The sequence below is a fragment of the Triturus cristatus genome, chromosome 3_1 (assembly GCF_964204655.1).
Source record: "Triturus cristatus chromosome 3_1, aTriCri1.1, whole genome shotgun sequence".
NCBI classification, from domain to species: Eukaryota; Metazoa; Chordata; class Amphibia; order Caudata; family Salamandridae; genus Triturus; species Triturus cristatus.
In genome coordinates, this window is record NC_140583.1 from 919,591,030 (window position 1) to 919,612,503 (window position 21,474).

A 21,474-nucleotide genomic window follows, 5' to 3' on the forward strand; every position below is an offset into this window, starting at 1 on the left:
GATATTGAAAAGGGGCAATGATGCATGTTGTAGGGCAGATACTGCATGCTGGAGAGACTCGTTGGAACGGCGCTGCTGCAGTAAAAAAGTGATTGCCTGATCCAATCTGGAAAAGCAAAGAGGTAGGAAACACAGTGGTTGTGCTGGCCATGTGAGGTCCCCGGATAAAGGAAAAAGTCTGAGAAGAGTCAAGTGAAATAATGGATGCCCTCTGGGCTAAGAAATGACATTTATTCAGGAGTGGCAGAGAAAAAAATAAAAAGAAAGATTGTGCCAGAAATTTCTGACCCCATCAGCCGGTTGCAGGTCAAGTTAACGAAGAAACTGAGAAAAAGAAACTGACTACATTAGGGCTCCCTTGACAAGTGAGGATGAGACCACACCCCAGAGAGAATGCACATGGCACTTCCTTCCACACTGGAGTCATAGTTAAGGTCAGTAGTGGACCTACATTATTTACCTTGACCCTAAGCTAATAAAGACCGAAAACGACAGAGGGAATCATACCACTACTTCCAATGTAGCATCAACTGTGCGAAAAAGTGGGTGGGAATGGGACTCAAAATATGGCAACCTCTATAACCCCTGAGCTTCAGAGAGGAACTAGAAAGCCCACTCCTAAAGCAACACTTCATCCATATTTAACCCGCTGGATATTGGACTGAGGATAGATACCTCGAAGCCTCTTCTTCTGGTTATGGCCCTTTACTCCTCCAATATCCCCACCTTGGCATTCCTCTCCTTGCTCCTTGTATAGTGCTCTATAACTAGGCACTACGTGTATACATTTGGCAAAAGGAAAATGTATTGTAATCACCCCAGTGGACAAAAAATCAATATACACAGTTAAACAGCATAAAAGAGTGTTATTGTGGGAGGAAAACAGTAAAAGCCATTTCACTGGGACACAAGAAAATGCTAAGTTTTCTTCATCAGAGACTGGGATCTTTTCAGAAACAAGTATCTGTGAATCTGTATTCTTTTCCAATAAAGCTCTGTTCTCTTCTCGAATCATAAGGGAGATTTGCTAAAAATATATAACTTTTAAACTACACCTAAGTGGTGCAGAAACAACATTAACAATTTTCAGGGATAGACAAAACTTTGCACAAATGTGTGCAAAATACAAATTACCTCCTCCGTGAAAGTAGATTAGGCACCAAAAAGATTTAGGAGACATAGTGGCTCTGGAGGAAAGGTAACTATGAAAATCTTCTGAAAGTCCCTTTCTCTTTCTTTAAGACGTGAAAAGGACTTCCCGAGAAGATTTAAAAACCTGTACGTTCCTTCAGACAGTTCAATGTCAGGACACCCTAAGCGACTTTGAAGAAGTGACACAATGCTCCACCAATCTGCCTATTCGTTTGGACCCTATGCCGTCCATCCTCCCCCGATTAGTGTTTTGAAATTACTTTAAAGTGATAGTAACTACAACACAAAAAAGTAAAGATGTAAATAAAAGTAGGAGTCTCTGCCCTTCCCTCCTGCCAGACACAGTGGATTTCCCGAGCAGTCCTTTTCTCTAGAGGAACACCTTCTGCACACAGAGTACAAAAGCCTGTATGACCAGTAACCTGTACGTAGTTATGTATTCTGTTCACTTGCTTTTCTAAACATTTGGAAAAATGAAAAGGAAAATATATCATGAGTGGATCAATATAGAGAGCAAAGCGTAAACGGTGGACGAATAGTCCTGCACCTCACATACGTTTCCCAAATGTGAATTTCCTGTGCACTGAAACCCTGGCACCAGCCGTTACGTGATGCCTCTGTGTTACAGATCATGAAAGATGCAGCTGCAAGTGGGTGAGCGCCAGGCAAAGAAGTCCAAGATACTCTAGTATTTCGAAAAGTCTTTATTTTCAATTAATACATTCCAAGTGTTAATGACACATCCGAGCAACCGTCCGAGTCGACTCTTGGACGGACTTGCTATTCAGATCTCCGTTGTCGGGCACTACCATGCCCTGGGAATTCCCATGTGTTTCCCAGCTTATTATACTGGAGCACTTACGCTGGACCACATTGATTTGTCTTTACTGAACTGTTGCTCGGTTTGACTTGAGCCCTGAAGAAGTTCTTGGTGAGAGAACGAAACGCGTTGGCTGAGCTTAATGTGTCATTAATACTTGGAATATATTAATTGAAAATAAAGACTTTTCAAAATACAAGAGTATCTTGGACTTCTTTGCCTCGTGCACACCCACTTGCAGCTGTGAGTGGATCAATTATGTTATTAAAAATAGAGCTTAGCTCAAAGTTATTTTTAATACAGCTCGACCAAACCAGAATTAGCTTGTGAGCAATGTCCATGGCATAAACATTAAAAATGCACATGTAGCTCATATGGTTGTCAAAGAAATGAGGTGCTACTTTGCCCTAACTGTAGAAGCATGGAGGCACGCCAGTAACCTAGTAACACCCTCAATTCTAAAGAGTAAACAATATTTTAAAAGACAGGAGACCTCATAAGGGACAACTGCCTGCCATAGGACTGAATATCTTAAGATCTATTTAGGTAAAATTTCAGGCAACGACCAACATTCGGAGTGTAAAGAGTCCTCTCTCAACTAAAAGATGATATAGAGAAAAGGAAGTCAGTGGAGTCTCTAGGTTTAAATGGAATGTAAATCTGTGCAAACAGAATTGAAAACACACCTAAAACGGAATCTATCATCATCTGATGGATTTTGGAACAGAAATCTGAATCGAGCTGTAAGTTTGAACTCGAGTAAGTGAAACTCTTAAAGGTTTTCACATTTATGGTCAACATACGACGAAGATCCTTCAGTCCTTACACAATCAAAACAAAAATATGCCAGGATTTATTTTGCATACACTTACAAAATACTCCTTACCATTACATCCTTTTTCTTTTCAATGGCAGCCAACAAAACTAAATAGGTGTATAGAACTGCCAATCCTGAAACACCTATTGCGCTTTTATTCCTTACTTCTCTGTATCTGTTATGATTTCTTAAGGTGTCCAGTAATCATTTATGGGTTTTATACAAATATGACTGCACATTCTCCCTCTTTATACAAATACTACTACACTCTGGTTTTTCTATACAAATACTACTGCACTTTCTCCCTCTTTCTTCCATTCCAAAGCATCAGGATGCTTGTGGGATTGATTGCTCTATTCATGCAATAACAATTTTACAGGTTATTATGGCTTTGTTCCCACCCACAAATATTCTTGCTTCTTTCTATCATCAGTATGGCTTAGTACAGCATGGAAGCACTGATTATGGATGACTGTTCTCAGATGCAGAAAATCCTCTCAGTGGCACAAACTTGTCACCTATTCTTTCGTCTGACCACTGGTAACTTGGTAAAAACAATGTAAGACTAGTTTTCATTTGAAACCTAGAGTTTATTATTTCTTCCGGATAACTTTCCCTTCATACTTCTTATCCTCTCTTTCCAGTTGCAGAAAGCATTTAAATGCCTTAATTTATTTAGTTCCGACAATGTTCTCATTCCTTTCTGGACAAAGATAATTTCCATCTAGGACGTCCAGGCTGTGTTAACCAGTAACAAAAAAGGTGAGCACAACTCATGCATGATAAGGCTGGGGGAAGAAAGGGTATACAAACAAATTATTAATCTCAAAAACAAAAAATGTTCAACATTGGCTACCATGCACTGTCCCTAGCTGCTGCAAGTAGCAAAAAACATTTTGTACTCAGTTTTTCTCCTGTTCACTTTGTGCTGTCACAATGCATGTGAATAATCCAGTGTGTACTCAAAGAACATTTAATTTCATTATCACAATATCACTGTATTTGCAATGTTGCAAATCTCTTTAAGAGCTTTACTGTATGTAGTATACTGTTGGCGAAAAACACATGCTTGAATTAAAAGAAAACTGCCACTAACCTGAAAATTAGCACGCACAGTAACAATCATTTTCAGCCACGGAGGAAATTTTGAAATAATTTTGGTGATAAAAGAAAAAACTGTATCACCATAATCTGGTTTGTGGAATTCTGCTTCATTTAAACCATCTACCAGAATGATATATTCTTCATCTGGAATTTTATGTTCTAAATGGAAAAGAGGCAGATTATAAGAGCATTTTCAACATACTTCGCCAACTGCTAAGTTAGTGTATTTATTAAAAGGAAAATAAACTCATGTAAATCAACAATATTTTTGTAAGAACAATTTAAGGGCTAAGAAATTCAAAGCAGAAACGGACTGTACTTGCAATGACTGACTGAAAAAGCAATCTACTGGGTTTACAAATCCAGTTTCAATTGTATTGTTTTAAAACAAATAGAGGATTCGGCCAAGTGTTTTGGAAGTGTTTAACTTCTTGATTTTTGATGAATACATTTGCATATCATGGTGCTTAATAAATCCAAGAGTATATTTATCGAATACCACGGGTTACAAGGTTCAGAGCGACACAATGGCTCTCCTGAGTCAAAATACAAGAAATAGTACAGAGTTTTTACCCCATATATTGAATCTCACTTTATCACATACCCCAAAAACGCTACTTGTATTTGTTCCACTCTTGAATACTGCAAAATTATACTTACTCTCCAGTTTACATGCTATTCTATACTCAATCGGATTGGACGTAAGCTAACAAAATGTTGCTAAATTCTACCATACTGTCAGTTCTAAACAAATTAGCTTGTCATTTATTTCTGCATAAAAAGTCAAAGCAGCAAGTGACATAAAATGTAATGCTGCTCATATGTCTAATATCTTTTTAAACTTGAATCTAAATCTGTAAATCCTATTTGCAATTAAACAACAAAGGTATCCTGTTCACCAAACGTGTAAGTAACACTCTAAGTACAAAGCTAAAACCTTAGACTGGAGTGAGGTGGCAAATCTATTCAACATTCAAAGTGACATTGGCGTGTACAAAATCCATGTTTGTCCCACTCTGAGCTTTTAGTGGCAAAACTAATGGCTTCATCTGGAGCTCGACAACAACGTATCACACTTCGCTGGCCCCTCACCAGCTTCAGCCTTGGACTTTGCACCACTGTCAAGATTTTGACTTCTATTTCAGACTAAGTCACTCAGTAAAAACTTTGATGGGGATAAGCCACTTGCTTAGTCCAACCAGCTCTCGATTGTGAGAGGACTGAAATCATGCCTAGGACTGAAATAATACATAGGTTTCGGTCAACTGCAAAGCGTAACTTCTGATTGCTGCTTTACTTTTCTGTTAGTGCTTTTTGCCTTAAGACTTTGAAAATGTTTATCTCCGGTTCCTCTAATGTGATTTTCATGATCTTGGTGTCTTTTTACTCAATAATTATTTCTCTCCTGCTCTAAATTGTTTCAGGATTTCTGACTTTTACAACTGTTGCTGCTACTTGAACTAACATGCATTTCCCTAGGGAACTGCCTGCTGCTTGTGCCACAGCTCTAAGGCTTTGTCAAAACCTAACCAGAGTGAATTTATTACGCTGGCAGGGGTACACCGTGCCAAATGTATAAACTCATGCCTCACAACTCTGATTTATCCTTCATTATCAGGTAAAGGACATCAGTTTGCAGCTCTCGCTACTGTGGAGAATGGTTCCACAACTCTGAACTGACCACAGGGTGAAGCTGATGAGAGCTCTTAAAGAAACTCCCTGACAGATTTCAAACGCTTCCAAACCAATTGGACAGAATGCGTCTGAAACTCACCAGCAGGACCAACCGTGAAAGCACGCCACTCTCCCAGAAAACGCAGATAATAAAAGGATTTCTAAAAATAGGTTACCACAAATCAATTCATTTCTCATGCTTCTTTCCTCCTCCTCCTGCAGACTTTAGAGTGATTTCCCTGATCATTTTAATACAATTTTTGATGCAGACCATGGACCATTTTAGCAGTCTTTGTGTAGGTATTTTCTAATGTCGTCTTATACGTCCCAATCTATGTTCTCCAGAACTGCATGCATTCCTCTTGTTCATCTGCCAATAATGAATAGCATATAGCTAAAATATTCTCTTTTTCTGATAGTTAAACTCTCCCTTTGAACGCAAACACTCGTATGATTCATCTCACTTCCTTGTTAAAATATACATATCACATACAGATGTATATGGAGATATATATCTTATACAAGCAAGATTAGCTTCCTCTCGACACACAGTTTGTTAGCCATCTATGTATAATTAATTCCGCATTATCTAGTGAAAAAGATTGCCTATGAAAATATTTCTATATGCCTAGTGTTTATCAACTTGCATGGAAAGTTCTTGACTTTCAACAATACACAGTTCCAAGCAATTGCTGAACAAACTTATCAAAAGCAATTATGTTATGAAGAGGACATTTAATGTCCATCCATTCATTACCCAAGTTATTTGTGGTTTTCCAGGTTTCATTGCCCTCCTACACATACTCAGAAATAGTCCAAGTTTAGTTAATGGAATACAGGGGAAAAGGAAAACACTACTGGTAAAGGCTAGAGTTAGATAAGAAAGACAAATATCTATTTAAATGTCTTTTTTGCACAGCCTCATAGAATTTGGTGACCCAACAGACAGTGAAAATAAAAAAAATAAAACCTTCCTCCTCTTTTACACTCACCCCTTCTGAGTCAATTGTGATCCACAAGTATCGTATATTGAAATAAAGACAAAAGAGGGGTTTAGACCTAGGCTTAATGCAGGTCAGATAGTCTTTTTGCATACCTTGTCGCAAGTTCACCAATGGTTCCAATATCCCTCTTCTGAAAGCCGCCACAGGATCCTGGACACATGACCTGAGGCTAAGCATGCTCTGCACATGAGTTTCCTTTATTAAAAGATCCCTATAAGCTGTTAAATGATGAGACCGGCAAAGTAAGGCAGCGATACTGTGCACAAACTCTGGCACAAGACATGTGTATGTGTTGTCAGCTTGGCAGTAGTGGTAGGCAACAACCTAAAAAAAAGAAAAAACAATTTATTACTTCAATATGAAGCCTTACTTTACCAAACTGGAACATATAAGTATTTTCTGTAAATATTTAACAGACGAGCGAATGCTGGGGTATGTAAAATTGTGCTCTAGTCCTTAGTTAGTGCCAGCAATAGATTCCAGATACCTACACAGGCAAGATGCTCATGTGTGAATTTTAGAGACTTTATTGTCCCTAGTGCATTCTTTTAATATGGGATTCCAACCTCTGTGCTTAACACTACTGAAAAGTTTAAATACAAATATGACACATAGTATTCAGAATGTAGCTGATAAATGGGAACTCAAATCTAGAGTACATGTAATAGACTGTATACACATTAAGTGCACAGAGCTAAACATTTCCAATGTTATGTATCATAGGCTACAATATATAAAGATACTGTGTTACGACCAAAACAAATAGAGCTCATTTCGGGTAGAGGATTTTCAGATCCATTTTACTAACTTCTCAAGTACTGTAAAAAGGTATTCTCAAACTTTATTAAGCATACGGTGAAAGTACAACATAGGCAGCAGGAGAGCTAGATACTCACACAAGGAACGCGTACAGAGCAATAGAAGACACACACCTGGGTACACACACACACAAACTAAAGTGAGCAGTTGCTACAGCTCATACTGCTTGTAGTGTGTGACTCCTGGCAACATGGTTGAAGGGTTGATTTGAGCAAGAGAGCAGAGAAGTCATAGGTTAACACAGTCAACGAGTCACACGGAGTCACAAAGGGCACACAGCGCAAGAGATTATAATGAGCAAGAAAACGCAGCGAGCACGGGTGAGGATCGTAGAAAGTACAGGTTGGGAGCAAGAAACTGAGAATACACAGGGGCATGGAAATGCAAGGGGTTGAAATGGCAAAGACAATCAGGGTCTGGGAGACTGAGAGGTGAATGGGTGGTATACAGATATAGGCCAGGGAGACACAGGGGATGGGGAAACAGAAATGGAGGCACAGAATGGGCAGAAGCAGGGAAGAACACAAAGAGCAGAGAGTATAGCGGAAAACATGAGCTGGGCAAGTTTGGGTGCTCAAGAGGGGGAACACAATCACGGAGAAGAGCAGACACTGGGGTTTCCGAGGTGCAGGGAGGTTCAGGGGGCAAAGAGAGTATGAAAGGCATAGGAGAAACACTCTTTATTGCGCTGTTAGCACATTATTCAGAAAGTGCCCTACATGTACCTGATGCAGTTGAGATGATTAGAAATTCTATCACACATTATAATTTGATGGTATGGTAATCAGTGGGATAACCCACCTGCAACAGAATGCAGTAAGTAATGTACAAGTCATCGATTCAAAATCCCTATTCAAAATGCATATAAGCTGAGTCAGGATTTTTTTTATCCTTCGGAGGCCGATAAAACATGGACCACTGAGTTAAGGACAGTAACCCCAGTCATTCACAACACCACATAACTGCAAGATTTTCTTAGTAGTTGGTGTTAACACTGTTCTTGTCCATTTAATTCTGAGTCACGTGTGGTTTCACCTGCCACAACCTACTAATATTTTTGTTTTAAAGTTTAAGTGAAAAGTCAAATGCCAACCATTAAATTCAGGATCCTCCTCACTACTACTTAAACCTCTGCTGAACGCTAGTTATTAGGGGCATAAGGCTACGGAACCTTACAAAATATCAGTATTACATCTAAAGACAGGCAGGTGTAATTTGTGATTCACATGCTACCAGGTTGGGGAAGACGCTACACTGTAAATTCACATTAAAAAAAGAAGTAATGGTTGAGATGTTCTTTAAATCCAATCAAACTCATCTTCCAGACGCGCATCAAATTAAATTACGATAGAGGGTATTTTTGAGACAGACCAACGACCCAAGTCTTAACTGAATTGTTTGAAGGCAAAGTTGTGTTTGGAAAACACACCGGTTTTGGGACAAAAGTTGTCTCCTAGAGGCCGATTTAGACATCATATAAAATAGAGCATAATCCTTTGTCTCACTTAACCAAAATGTTAAGATCCAAGACAAATTAAGTACTTTGTCTTCCTATGCCTCAGATACCCAAGCTACAAAAACTTTAAAACTTAAAATAGGAAGGCTCCAGTACAGTTATATTCTTCAAATTGAAAGATTTATTAAGTAATGTTGGTACCCTTTGATAAGTGTTGTGTACACACTCCTGCTCCATTGTGACCACTACAAAATGGTAACCATGACACAATGTCATCAGAACATGCATGCACTTAAGTAAATTCACTGGCTTCCACTTATTGAACAATACATTTTTACAAGGTGCTTCTTGGTCACTCACCCAACATCCTTGCCAAATTATTTGGCCCACACCTATTAATCAGATGTATAAGGTCTGGTAATTTGAATCTACTAACTACTCTACTGACATGATGCAAGACATTTGGGAGTTGATTCTTCCGTATACTGGGCTCTTCTGTGTACAAGTATCATTCAAAGTAACCTAGATTGGAAAATTACTACCTTAAATATAGGATATACTTAAAGACCCACCTCTTCACCAGTGAGCGTGGTTAGTACAGTCATTTAAAAAAAGGTATGAACTTTCGTTTCAGTCACATGCCGAAAACTGGTTTCAGCATGTCTATAGAGCTTACAGGATTCTTTCTTTGAGGCTTTGTCACCATTGGGGATCACCAGCAGGCTCCCTTCTCTGGATGATGGACACTAGGTTCTGCCTATGTAATACACAGAAAATAACTATTTCTCTTACCTAAGTATCTTCATCTGAAAGCACTCGGTGTCCACTATAGGGTATAATGTAGCGTTTTTCAAAAACAAAATAAAATAAATGGTGCTACAGTATCAATTTACATAAATTCAGTTTTCTGTTGTTGTTATATTGTGTACTACCATTATCACGCCATTCTGGCATTTGCTAGTTTAAACAATAATGATATCAAGGGGACAACAGCATGTTCTGTGCCACATATACACAAACACAACTATTTTAATATTTACAGCACTCTTTACATTGACATGCACAGCATTAGGACTCACAGTAGGCAAAACTATATGTGCAGTCTTTGATTCTCAGTCTGAGCGAGGAGAGATACTGACCCTTGTGAGATGCAAAATAACAAACTCATGGCGGCTTTCTGGCACAAACCCATACTCCCTTTGATGCCATGGCTGTTATGTATGTGCTGCAAACAAGAAGGAGGGACTAAGGGCTTTTATGAGGTCCAGCATATATGCCTAAACATGATCAAACCCAAAACGGGTATGCAGTCCCTGACAGTGGAAAATGGGAGTGAAATCCCAGTAAGACAATAGGTTGTCCTCTACGAAGGGAGGGAAAGGGGGATCCCTTCTTTGGGAATTAGGGCCCTCCCACACCCAGCTAGCTAGGTGTTATGCTTCATCATTGGGCATGCTCCTCGTCAAGCCGGCGCTGTAATACCTGACGGGCACCCTATGAGGGGCTCTTTGGCGGAGATCTTATATTCCTTGCCGTTTGGTGCTGAGGGTTTGAGGGGCCTAAAATTGTAGATGCCGAGGGTGTGAGGGCCCTAATTCCCAAAGGAGGGATCTCCCCTTCCCTCCCTTCATAGAGGACAACCTATTTTCTTACTGGGATTTCACTCCCATTTTCCACTGTCAGGAACTACATATACCCGTTTTTGTTTTTATCATGTTGGGTATGTGCGCCACATGCTGCAAAGATCACTCAGCATGCTTGATTCTCAGTGACGTTGACAAAAAAAAACTGGGACAACTTTTATATTTCAAGCTAAAAGCTCACTTCTTCTGGACCAGCCACACTCCCTAAGAAAGAGATTATTCAATTTTAGCCCATGGTGAAGGCTGTAGAGTGTATAGTGTGCTGACTAATACCTGCCAATAACCGACCTACAGCAAGGCATAAGCCAGGAGGCTCCATGCTTTGATATTCTCAGACCAATGACTGATGAGCAGCTACACTGCTGATGGTGCCATAGCAAAACCATGCCTCAGAGTGCAAGGATTGGCGACTGAGACAGATGTCCCACAATACTTTGCTTGATGGCAGCAACACTACTGTTTGCTCCCTAGGTCTTTCTCTTTCGGGCAGCTGCAACAACTATTCAACCCTTCCACAACGTTTGGGGCCTTGACTTAGGAGGACTATATTAGTATGACAGTTTTAACTACTGCTGTCCTGAATGTGAGTCAATACATTCCGCCTGTTCCAAGATGGAGAAGAAACAATTTGCATACATAAAACCAGTAAGCCCTTTTACAGCCAATGATCGCTTCATAGCCCATGCACAGCATGAGAGTACTCCTTTTGCAAGGCAAGGATATGTGATGCATCCAACAACATTCTGCCCTACAGCCCATTTAATGTAATACCACTGCCATAGCTGGGTTTGATGAAACACATTACCCACTCTGAAGAAAATGTGAGTATTAAAACCCAAAGCCTCTACTACAATGTCACTTCAAGGAAGTCACACAATGTCAGCTCTAATTGGAAAGGTATATAGAGAAACATGGGTCTATGTTTTGGTGTTAATGGGTCCTTGGTACATGATTAAAGGTGTAAGAGAAACTAAAACGGTAGGACTACTGATCAAGGAACAGTGGAAGTGGCGGTCATCAGAGGCCTTAAGAGGGACTAAGCTGAGGCTTTCAAGAGCAGCACATATCTTGGGTGTCAAACCTGGCAAGGAGGACAAACAGATAAAAAGGGATTGATTGGCTTTTTGTGTTCAAATTCACAATACCTTCATGAGTTCACAATTGAGTCAATAAGAAGGTCGATATGCAGAGAATAATGTACATAAATCAATACCATGAATAAAGATCACAGTAACTACTGCCATCAAATATTCAGTAGCTTCATATTCCATGCCTAAGTGCTTCCTACTGATAAAAACGCATTGGTATTGATTAAAATCATCACACAGATGTAAAGAATGAATCATATAAAATGCAATGTGATTTTCATGTACATTACAAAGAATGTAAACCATACTGCACTGCATCAAATACTAAATACATTCACCGGTTATGAAACATTTTGAAATGCAGAATCATTCATAGCACTAGCTCAAGACTGCTCTAAGATAGAGAATAAATAACATACAAGGAAAGAAAATCGACCATAATACTGAAATTTAGAACCATCCAATCAGATTAAGGTTCATCCCAGAATGGATTGTTTTTTTCGGAGATGTCACATGACCTGGCAAAGCGAGAAGGTACATTTATGTAACTCAAACTGTTGTTGTCTAGGCCGTTCTCTGCATTCAAAAACATAAATAAAAGCAGGATCCATATTTACAGATTTAGCCTTTTTGTTGGCGAAAAGAAAGATCGTTGCGTCTTGGAAGCTGCTTGAATTACCCCCATACACGTCAGTAGCAACAAGCAGTGATCAAATGGGCTCAATGCGAGGACATGGTTCTCCACAGAGAAGAAACAAGCATTGGCAACGCTATTGGCTATACCAATATGTTTTAGCAATTTTGTACATTATTGTGGCTGCTGTTCAATATGGCTAAAAGTTAGTGGCACAGAGTAGAACTGAGTGGAGTGGAGGGAAGTGGAGTAATGGGAGTGGCTTAGAGTGTTGAGGAGGGAGTAGAGCGTCGTACAGTCCAAGGACAGAGAGTGGAGTTGAGTGGTGTAGTGTTGTGGAATTGAGTTTAATGGAGGAGAGTGTCTTAGAGTGGAGTATCACAGTGACATTTGACAGAGTGAATGGCGTGGCCTAGAGTGAAGTTGCATAAAGTACAGTGGTGCAGAGTAGATTGGTATAGAGTGAAGTTGCGTAGAGTGCTTTTGTTTTGACTAAAGGGGGAAGAGTGCAGTGGTGTAGAGTGCAGTGGCATAGAGTAGAGTGCCGCGGAGTGCAGTGGTGTAGAGGAGATTGTTTCAGAGTAGGGTAAAGTGCCGTAGAGTGGAGTGAGTGGTTCAGGGTAAAGTGCAGAGGTGTAAAGTAGAGTGGTGTAGAGTGCAATGGTGTGGAGAGTAGTGGTTGAGAATAGATTAATGTGTTGTATAGTGAATTGGTGTAGAGTGCAGCAGAGTTGAGTGGTACAGAGTAGAGTGGCGCAGGGTAGACTGGCGCAGAGTAGAGTGGTTCGAAGTACAGTGGTGCAGTTTAGTGATGACTGCAAAGTGTGATGGTGCAGAGTAGAGTGCAAAGGCGTAGAGTGCAATGGTGCAGAGTAGAGTTTTGTTAAATGAAGTGGCAAAGAGTATAATGGCGCAGAGAAGAACAGAGTGCAGTGGCTTACAGCGCAATGTTGTAGGGTGGCGTAGAGTGCAGTGGCGCAGAGTAGAGTGGCATTAAGTTTAGTGGTGAGAGTACAGTCTTCCAGAGTAGAGTGGTGCAGAGTAGAGCGTGCAGAGTAGAGTGGTGCAGAGTATAGTGGTGCACAATAGAACAGAGTGGCGTAGTGTGCAGTGGAGGAGAGGAGAGTGTTGCAGAGTAGAGTATATTGGCATAGAGTGCAGTGGTGCAGAGTAACTGGCGTAGAGTGCAGTGGTTTTGAGTAAAGTGGTGTTGAGTGCATTGGCTTGGAGTGTAGTGGTTTAAAGTAGAATGGCGTAGAGTAGTGCAGAGTCGAGTGGCGCAGCATTGAGTGCAGGGCGTGCAGTAGAGTGGCAAAGAGTGCCGTGGCATAAAGTACATTGTTTCAGAGTAGACTGAAGTAGCATGGAGTGGTACAGGGTGAGTGCAGTGGCATAGAGTAGTGGTGTACAGTGCAGTGGCAGAGTAGAGTGGTGCAGAGTGCAGTGGTGTAGAGTGGAGGGGTACAGACTGGTGTAAAGTGCAGTGACAGTAGACTTTCAGTGTACAGTGAAGTGGCATAGAGGTGAGTGGTGCAGTGGCGTAGACTGCATTTGCGTACAGTGCAGAGGCATAGAATGCAGTGTTACAGAGTAGAGTGGTTTAGACTGGAATGGTGTAGCTTGCAGAGGTGAAAAATGCAGTGGTGCATAGTAGAGTAGAGTGCACTGGCAGAGTAGAGTGGCGCAGATTAAAGAGGTGTAGAGTGACGTGGAGTAGAGCGCAGGGTCAGAGTGCAGTGGTGCACAGTAGATTAGAGGGGTGTAGAGTGTAGTAGTGTAGAGTGCATTGGTGTAAAGTGCACTGTCATAGCAGAGAGTGGCACAGATTAGAGTGGTAGAAAGTGCAGTGTTGCAGAGTAGAGTGTAGGAGTGCAGTAGTGCAGAGTAAAGTGACTCAGAGTGAATTGGTGTACAGAAACGTGCAACAGAGTAGAGTGTGGTTTTTGAAGAACCAACTCAAAAACCACGTGCAGCGAAAGTCTTAGTTAAGACTGCCTACTATGAACAGGCACAGCAAAAGCAGGTACGCAAGCTTTCTTCAAATTAGGAACCCTTGATTTTTAATTGGGAGGTGAAACTGTATCTTAGTTTTATAGAAAATACTCAATACAGATTTAAATTGACAAGGATACGCTTGTGTACAGTACACTTCTTAGTGGCATTTCCAGCCCGAAGTGTGTGGCAGAATAACCTTCCAAATGCCCGTGTAATGGTACCTCGAGTCAAAACACTTTGCACTTTCTACATGACTGTGTTCTTTATAAATCTGTGAGAAAAATGTTTTTAGTCCCTGTTTGGTGCTCTTGCTCTTTTAACTCATATCTTGATGGCTATAGATTTTTAACTAACTTGGAAACCCCAGAGTTTTGCCTAGCTGCTATAAATTTTACTAGAGAAGCACTTTACTTTAGGAAGCGATATGGCCAATAGTTCTTTTAGTGACGCTTTTAAGTGTGTCCCCAGTTACTGTATGATGTCAGCCGATGTTGCTGTCATTGACCCACTGAATGTTTTTTAATGATATCTGTATTATTACTGTATTCTTTTATGGTTATTTTTATTGCTATCTGTATTATTATTGTATTCTTTTATGGCTGTTCAAGCCGAAAAAAGATTTATTGAATGAATGAATGAGTAAAGTGGTGTAGAGTGCAGTGGTGTACAGTGCAGCAGCGTAGAATAGAGTTAAGTTTCGCTGGGTAGCCTGCAATCACGTAGAGTGGAGTGGCGCAGTGGCATGGAGTAGATTTTTTCAGAGTAGACTACAGTGGCATAGAGTTAAGCGATACAGAGTAGACTGGCAAGAGTTTAGTGGCGAACAGTGCATCTTCAATTGAAATGACCATTACATTTGCGCAGATGTACAGTTTTACTGATAAAAGTACACAGCGCTAGAACGATAACGTGTGGAAATGGCTTCAACTAGTGTACTGTTTTGATCGTATTAAAATTTTTGTTGCCACTAAACTATTACCAAAAATGTGCCTTATTTGTGCTTTTCTAATTCTGAAATCTCTGCAGTTCATTTACGGACATTTAAATTCTGTTGTGTGCGAGAAGCACAAGTTACTATTTGTGTAACGATATATCTGTAAGGGACAATAGTTAGTGATAGATACCTTACCTTAGAATATCCCCAGGCGTCAGACTGGATTCGGAAAGTTTTCATCAGCAGTACCCCTGCGCGTCGGTAGGCATCGTCGTACGGCTCTGAGTTTGTCGCTGGTGTCGTAGTCGTCGAGATGACATCGTTCGAGCTACTTAGACGCGCCCATGCGCGCTGACATCAGCTCTGTACACGACTTTCCACGCCAGGAACGCAGAGCCATGCAAGACGACTGGTGCATTGAAACTAGGGCCCTGAAATCAGTTCGCAGAACGGGGAGGATGGGTGTGGCGGTAAGGAATCCATCACTAACTAATGTCTCTAACAGATATATCGTTATACAAGTAGTAACTTGTGCATCTGAAAGAGACATGCTAGTGATAGATTCACACCAGAAAGTCACGGAGAACAGAACGGCCAAAAAAGCTGTCTCTCCGGACTTGACGGTCAAGGCAATAATGCTTAGTAAAAGTGTGCAGTGAGGCCCACATAGCTGTCTGACAGATGTCTTGCAGAGGGACACTACGTCCCAATGCAGTTGCAGCTGCTGTCGCCCTAGTAGCATGGCGGCGCAACCCCACCGGGGGTTCCTTTTTAGCCAGCGAATAACAGGCTTTGATACACAAGACGACCCAGTGGGAGATAGTCCTCTTGTGTACAGCCCGGCCTTTCTTGGCGCCTACGTAGCCAACAAAGAGTTGGTCACCCACCCGGAACTGTTGTGTGCGATTCAAATAAAATGAAAGCGCACGTTTTGGGTCCAGACGGTGGAGCCTCTCTTCCTCTCTGGAAGGGTGCGGAGGCGGAAAGAAAGTGGGCAAGGTGATAGTTTGCCCAATGTGGAAGGCAGTGACAACGTTTGCCAAGAAGGAAGGACGAGTGCGAAGCACAACCTTGTCCGGATGAACCAACAGAAAAGGAGGCTTACAGGAAAGAGCCTGGAGCTCACTCACGCGGCTAGCGGAGGTGATGACAACCATGAAAGTAGTCTTCAAAGTTAATAAACGAAGAGGACAGTTGTGAAGCGGCTCAAAAGGAGCGCACATCAGAAAAGTAAGAACCAGATTTAAGACCCACTGTGGCATCACAAACGGAATAGGAGGGAATAGGCGAGTAATGACTGAGAAATTTATTAACAACAGGGGACTTGAAAAGAGAGGGCTGATCAGGAAGCCTGAGAAAAGCTGAAATTGCAGAAAGGTAGCCCTTAATAGTGCCCAGAGCAGAGCCCTGTTAGGCCAGAGAAAGAAGGAGGAAAAGGACCTCTAAAAGAGGGACAGAAAGGGGATCCACAGCCTTTGCTGTGCACCATGCCACAAATTTATTCCACCTGCAGGCGTATACTGATTTAGTGGAGGGACGCCTGGCTGCCAGAATGACATCACAGACTTTAGGAGGCAAGTCAAACGGAATCAACTGTCGCTGCTCAATCTTCACGCAGGTTCGGGTGGAGGACCGTCCCCTGTTGCTGCGACAGAAGATCCTTCCGAAGAGGCAGTCGGATCGGGGAATCCATGCTCATACTGAGTAGCTCGGGATACCAAACTCTTCGAGCCCAGTCCGGTGCCACAAGAATGACTTGGGCCCGGTCGCGCCTGATCTTCTTCAGCACTCTGGGTAGAAGTGGCAAAGGCGGAAAGGCGTACAATAGACCGCAGCTCCACTTGTGACGCAAAGGGTCGCCGAGCGAGTGCCGCCTTGGAAACTCCAATGCGCAGTGATGTGAAGTGATGACATAGCGCGTTCTCTTCGGTGGCGAATAGATCTAACCAAGGCTCTCCCCACAGTTGAGAGAGACCTTGCGCCACCTCCGAGTGAAGACGCCATTCGTGATCCATCAGGCACTGGCGGCTGAGTTCGTCCACCCTGGTGTTCAAAGAACCTGCCAGGTGTTGAACTGTCAAGGAAATGCTTTGACGTTCCAGCCATGTCCAGAGGCGCAGAGCCTCCTGACATAGGGTCCACGACCCCACCCCGCCTTGTTTGTTGCAATACCACATGGCGGTGGTGTTGTCTGTTAACACCTGCACCACCCTGCCCTTGACGGAGGGAAGGAATGCCTTCAGTGCAAGAGGGATCGCCCGAAGCTCCAGAAGGCTTATATGGAGCCGGGACTCCGCCGGAGAGCAGAAGCCTCTGATAGCCACCCCATCCGAGGAGGGACGCATCCGTCACCACTGTGTGCTCCGGCTGGGGAAGGGAGAAGCATCTGCCGCTGACCCAATGCTGATTCGTGAGCCACCACTGCAATTGTTGTGCAGTGCCCTCCGAGATCTGGACGTAGTCAGACAGGTTCCCCTGATGCTGCGCCCACTGGAACTTCAGGTCCCACTGCAGAACCCGCATATGCCATCTGGCATGGTTGGTTAGCAGGATGCAGGAGGCTATGAGGACCAGCAGCCTCAAGGTCGTCCTGAGCAAAACCCAGGACAAGGGCTGAAAGATCAGAATCATAGCCCGAATGTCCCAGACTCGCTGTTCAAGAGGATAAACCCGAAACTACGCCGTGTCCAGAACCGCTCCGATGAAGAGGAGCTTCTGAGCGGGAATCAGGTGCGACTTCGGCACGTTGATGGAGAACCCCAGCAAATGCAGAAGGTCGGCCGTAGTCTGGAGGTGGGCGAGGACTGTTTGGGGTGAGCCCGCCTTCAACAACTAGTCGTCGAGATAGGGGGAAGACTGGAACCCCTAATCAGCGCAGATCAGCTGTGACCACCGCCATCACTTTGGTGAACACCCGAGGGGCGCTGGTAAGGCCAAAGGGGAGCACGGTGAACTGAAAATGCTCCTGCCCTACTGTGAATCGCAGGTAACGCCGGTGGGCTGGCAGGGCGGGGATATGAGAATATGCGTCCTACAGGTCCAACGCTACTGTGAGAAGTTGGCCTGATGTATGATGTCACTAGTTCTAGTGTACACCTTATATCAGTCCAAATACCCTTATGGTGATTGGTTGTAAAGTCAACCTTATAGACCAGCTATCCTAGTGGTAGCATGGACAAGAGCAGTCTTAGGCTAAACTCTGAATGGCATGTGAAGCCAGCTGTGATACCATATATAATCCCTTGAATACCAAATGAAAGGACACCACAACAGATATATATATATATAAAATAAAGTGTATTTATTCTAGACAAACCCTCAGCACTCTTTATGAGATTAGAGGCAAGTACAACACAGTCTTATTTAAGCATACATTAAGTCACACAGGTAAGTAATACAGTTAGGCCCTAGGGGCCACGCAAACCATATACTAAGTAAGTGGTATAAGGACCACTGTCACGGAAATAGGATAGGCCTAGGCCTAGGGAATCGCTGGGGCTACACTATACTACCAAAGGTTAGGAAGTGGGAGGCCCACGGGATTCAGGTGCAGAGTGGAAACACTCACGCGTAATGCGTATAATCGATAGAAATAGTACAGTTTTGAATTAAATAGATTTAGGAAACTTCCGGAGTAGCTAGGAAGTCGAGACTGGAAAACTAGACACTAGGATAGTCACTACCCTGATGAGCACCGGAGTACCCAAGTTACCTAGCCCACAGGCTGCGGGTGCATAGGGGTGAAGTTGCGTCGGGTTTCGTCGTCGACTCCTATGGATGCCTGAAGAAAGATGCTGACAGGCAGTCAGTGAAGAGTGTCCGGTGGATCCCAAGGCTGGGATCAGGAAGAAAGGATACCTGCAAGCAGAGGGGACAGAGTCAAGGTCACTAGCCAGTGACCACGTGGAACCAGGAAGGAACCAGGCGATGTCGTGAAGATTGCAGGTGAAGGTGAAGCTTGTCGCTGCAGCCACGAGGACCAGGGAACGTCGAGGACGACCAGGACCAGGAGGCGAGCTGTCCCACGAAGGCTCTTGCTGTCGGCGGCGTCGAAGTTGGACTAGGACTCACCAAGCCATGGCAAGCGGAACCCACGAAGAACGGAGGACTTGCTTCTGGTGCCAGTCTGGAGGAGCCAAACCAGCGCTGAAGATTTCAGGGTGCGTCGTCTCAAAGGCCACTAGCCAGCGGGCAAGCAACCGGACAGACGCGGCAAGCAGGAAAGTGCAGAAGGGCCCCACGCAGGACTCGTGGAGTGTGGGGGGCTGATCTTCGGTGCAGATGGTGCTTGGGGTTGGGGCTTCTCAATCCCCGGTGCACAACTTCAAGGGTGCCTCAGAAGCTGCGCTTGAAGATACTAGCCACTTTTCCCCAGGTAGCCGGTCCCACGTCTCTCGTCGCCTCCACGGATCTCAGCACGGCTGTGGATCAGGGTCGGAGAAGTCTGGAAGTCAAGGCTCTGGTCGGGCTCTGCAGTCGGTCCCTCGTAGAACTGGAGCAAAGCAAAGGGTAGTCTCTTGATGGTGCCTGTTTGCACAGGGTAGCCACTCCTTGGCCACAAGGGAGATTCTTCAGTCTTCTTCTTTCGTCGAATGTCGAAGGTCCAGAGTTTCTGTTCAAGTTGCAGGTTCAGGATAATCTAAAGTCTTAAGGCCCAACTCCCACTCTTATACTAATCTGGGGGGCTGGGATACCTGCTAGGTCACGCCTTATGGGTGGGACCTGGGAGGGGGGTGGTTACACCCCCTTCCCTTTGTCCAGTTTCGCGCCAGGACTGGGGCTGGAGTGCCCCAGCACCGGTTTGAACTGGACTATGCACGGGACACCTTGTGTGCCCCAGGCATGTCTCATTCTATTCATCCCTCCCTGCCCCAATACACTAAGGCCTGTCTGGGGTGGTGCTAGCACCTCCCAAGGCAGGAAACCTATTGTCCAAGCCTCCCTTGCCGGGATCACTCCCAGCAGCAGGAGGTCAGACTCGTGTCTGTGGCAGCAGCATCCATTTTGTGATGCTGGGGTTCTGGTTAACTTTAACCGGGTAAGTAGGTTACAACATGTCTTCTCCCTCTAGAAGGGAGGGATAATATCCTCATCCCCAGAAATGGGATGGGGGTATTATTCTAAAGTGTTAGACACCTTACACGACATGTTTTGATAAAGCCAAACCATAGTTACCATAACCGTTTAAGATTATAAGGCACTTTAAGAGTATATGGTAGGCTATATCATAGAACAGCTATAAGGACATGGTTCCGAAAGCTGCAGACAGGCTCAGCTCATGCTAGAGCACCATCTCACATGTTACCAAGCACTCTGCCTCCAGGATTGTTAAGGCCTGCCATAGGAGTGACTGATAGGTACACATGTGTCTATATATAAGGTAGGTATAGGAATACTACACCTAAGCAAGGGGTGATTACACGACCTTGCCCCAGCTGAGTGATCAGCCAGTTTTGTCATAATAGAAGGCCAGGCCAGGGGTGGCATAATACATGCTGCAGCCCCTGGTAGGCCTAGGGTACACCTATGCCCTGGGTACCTAAGGTACACTGTACAGGGGCCAATAAGGTGATCCTATCCAATTGGGTTATGCACCTAAAGTACATAGTATTAATTTAGAGAGAGAACAGCAGGGCTGTGGGTCTGATTAGCAGGCCCACAGCCACATCTAAGTCGAAAACCAGTAAAGCAAAAGCAAAAAGTGGGGGTGAACATAGAAAGCAGACCCTACTCTCCTACAGCTACCATCCAGTCTTGCGGGTCGAGAGCAGACAAGACCTGAGCAAGTGTGAGCATCTTGAACTTCTCCTTCCAGAGGAACAGATTGACGTTCTGAAGGTCTAAGATGGGACGCAGGCCCTTTTCCTTATTTGGAACCAAGTAGTAGTGGGAGTAACAACCACGACCTACTTCTGGCATCGGAAAGCGATCAAAGGCCCCCTTGGCCAAGAGAGCCGTAACTTCCTGCTGGAGAAGTGCCAAGTGATCCCCCGACATGCGGTGATACTGAGGTGGCATGGCTGGGGGGGTTGTCTCGAAGGGGAGGGAGTAACCCCTTCGGACAATTTGCAGAACCCACCTGTCCAATGTGATGGTGCGCCAGGGGTGGAGGTGATGGCGAATCCTGCCACCCACTGGCGTCTGGTGGGCCTGAAACACCGGACTAGGAAGGTCTGGAGGCAGCAGCGGGGAGGGGGAGGGGGGGACTGACCTGCACGCCAGCCCCGTGACCCGCCTCTGCGGGTCCCACATCTGCGGCTGCGCTGAGACTGTGGCTCTGAAACGAACGTGCTTGGGTGCCCCTTCCTTGACCACGAAAGGAGCGAAAAGTAGA

General features: G+C 43.9%; 1 protein-coding gene across 5 annotated transcripts in view; it reads right to left on the reverse strand.

Annotated features, from left to right (window-relative positions):
* The window catches only part of TANC1 (tetratricopeptide repeat, ankyrin repeat and coiled-coil containing 1), a 740,414-nt gene that overhangs the window by 217,123 nt on the left and 501,817 nt on the right, over positions 1 to 21,474 (reverse strand). For all 5 annotated transcript variants that reach the window (XM_085645503.1, XM_085645500.1, XM_085645502.1 and 2 more), the window contains 2 exons: positions 6,664 to 6,895; positions 3,886 to 4,052 (listed from right to left, as the gene is read on the reverse strand). In XM_085645503.1, the coding sequence (XP_085501629.1) occupies positions 3,886 to 4,052; positions 6,664 to 6,895 (399 nt within the window). The remainder of the gene's footprint in view (positions 1 to 3,885; positions 4,053 to 6,663; positions 6,896 to 21,474) is intronic.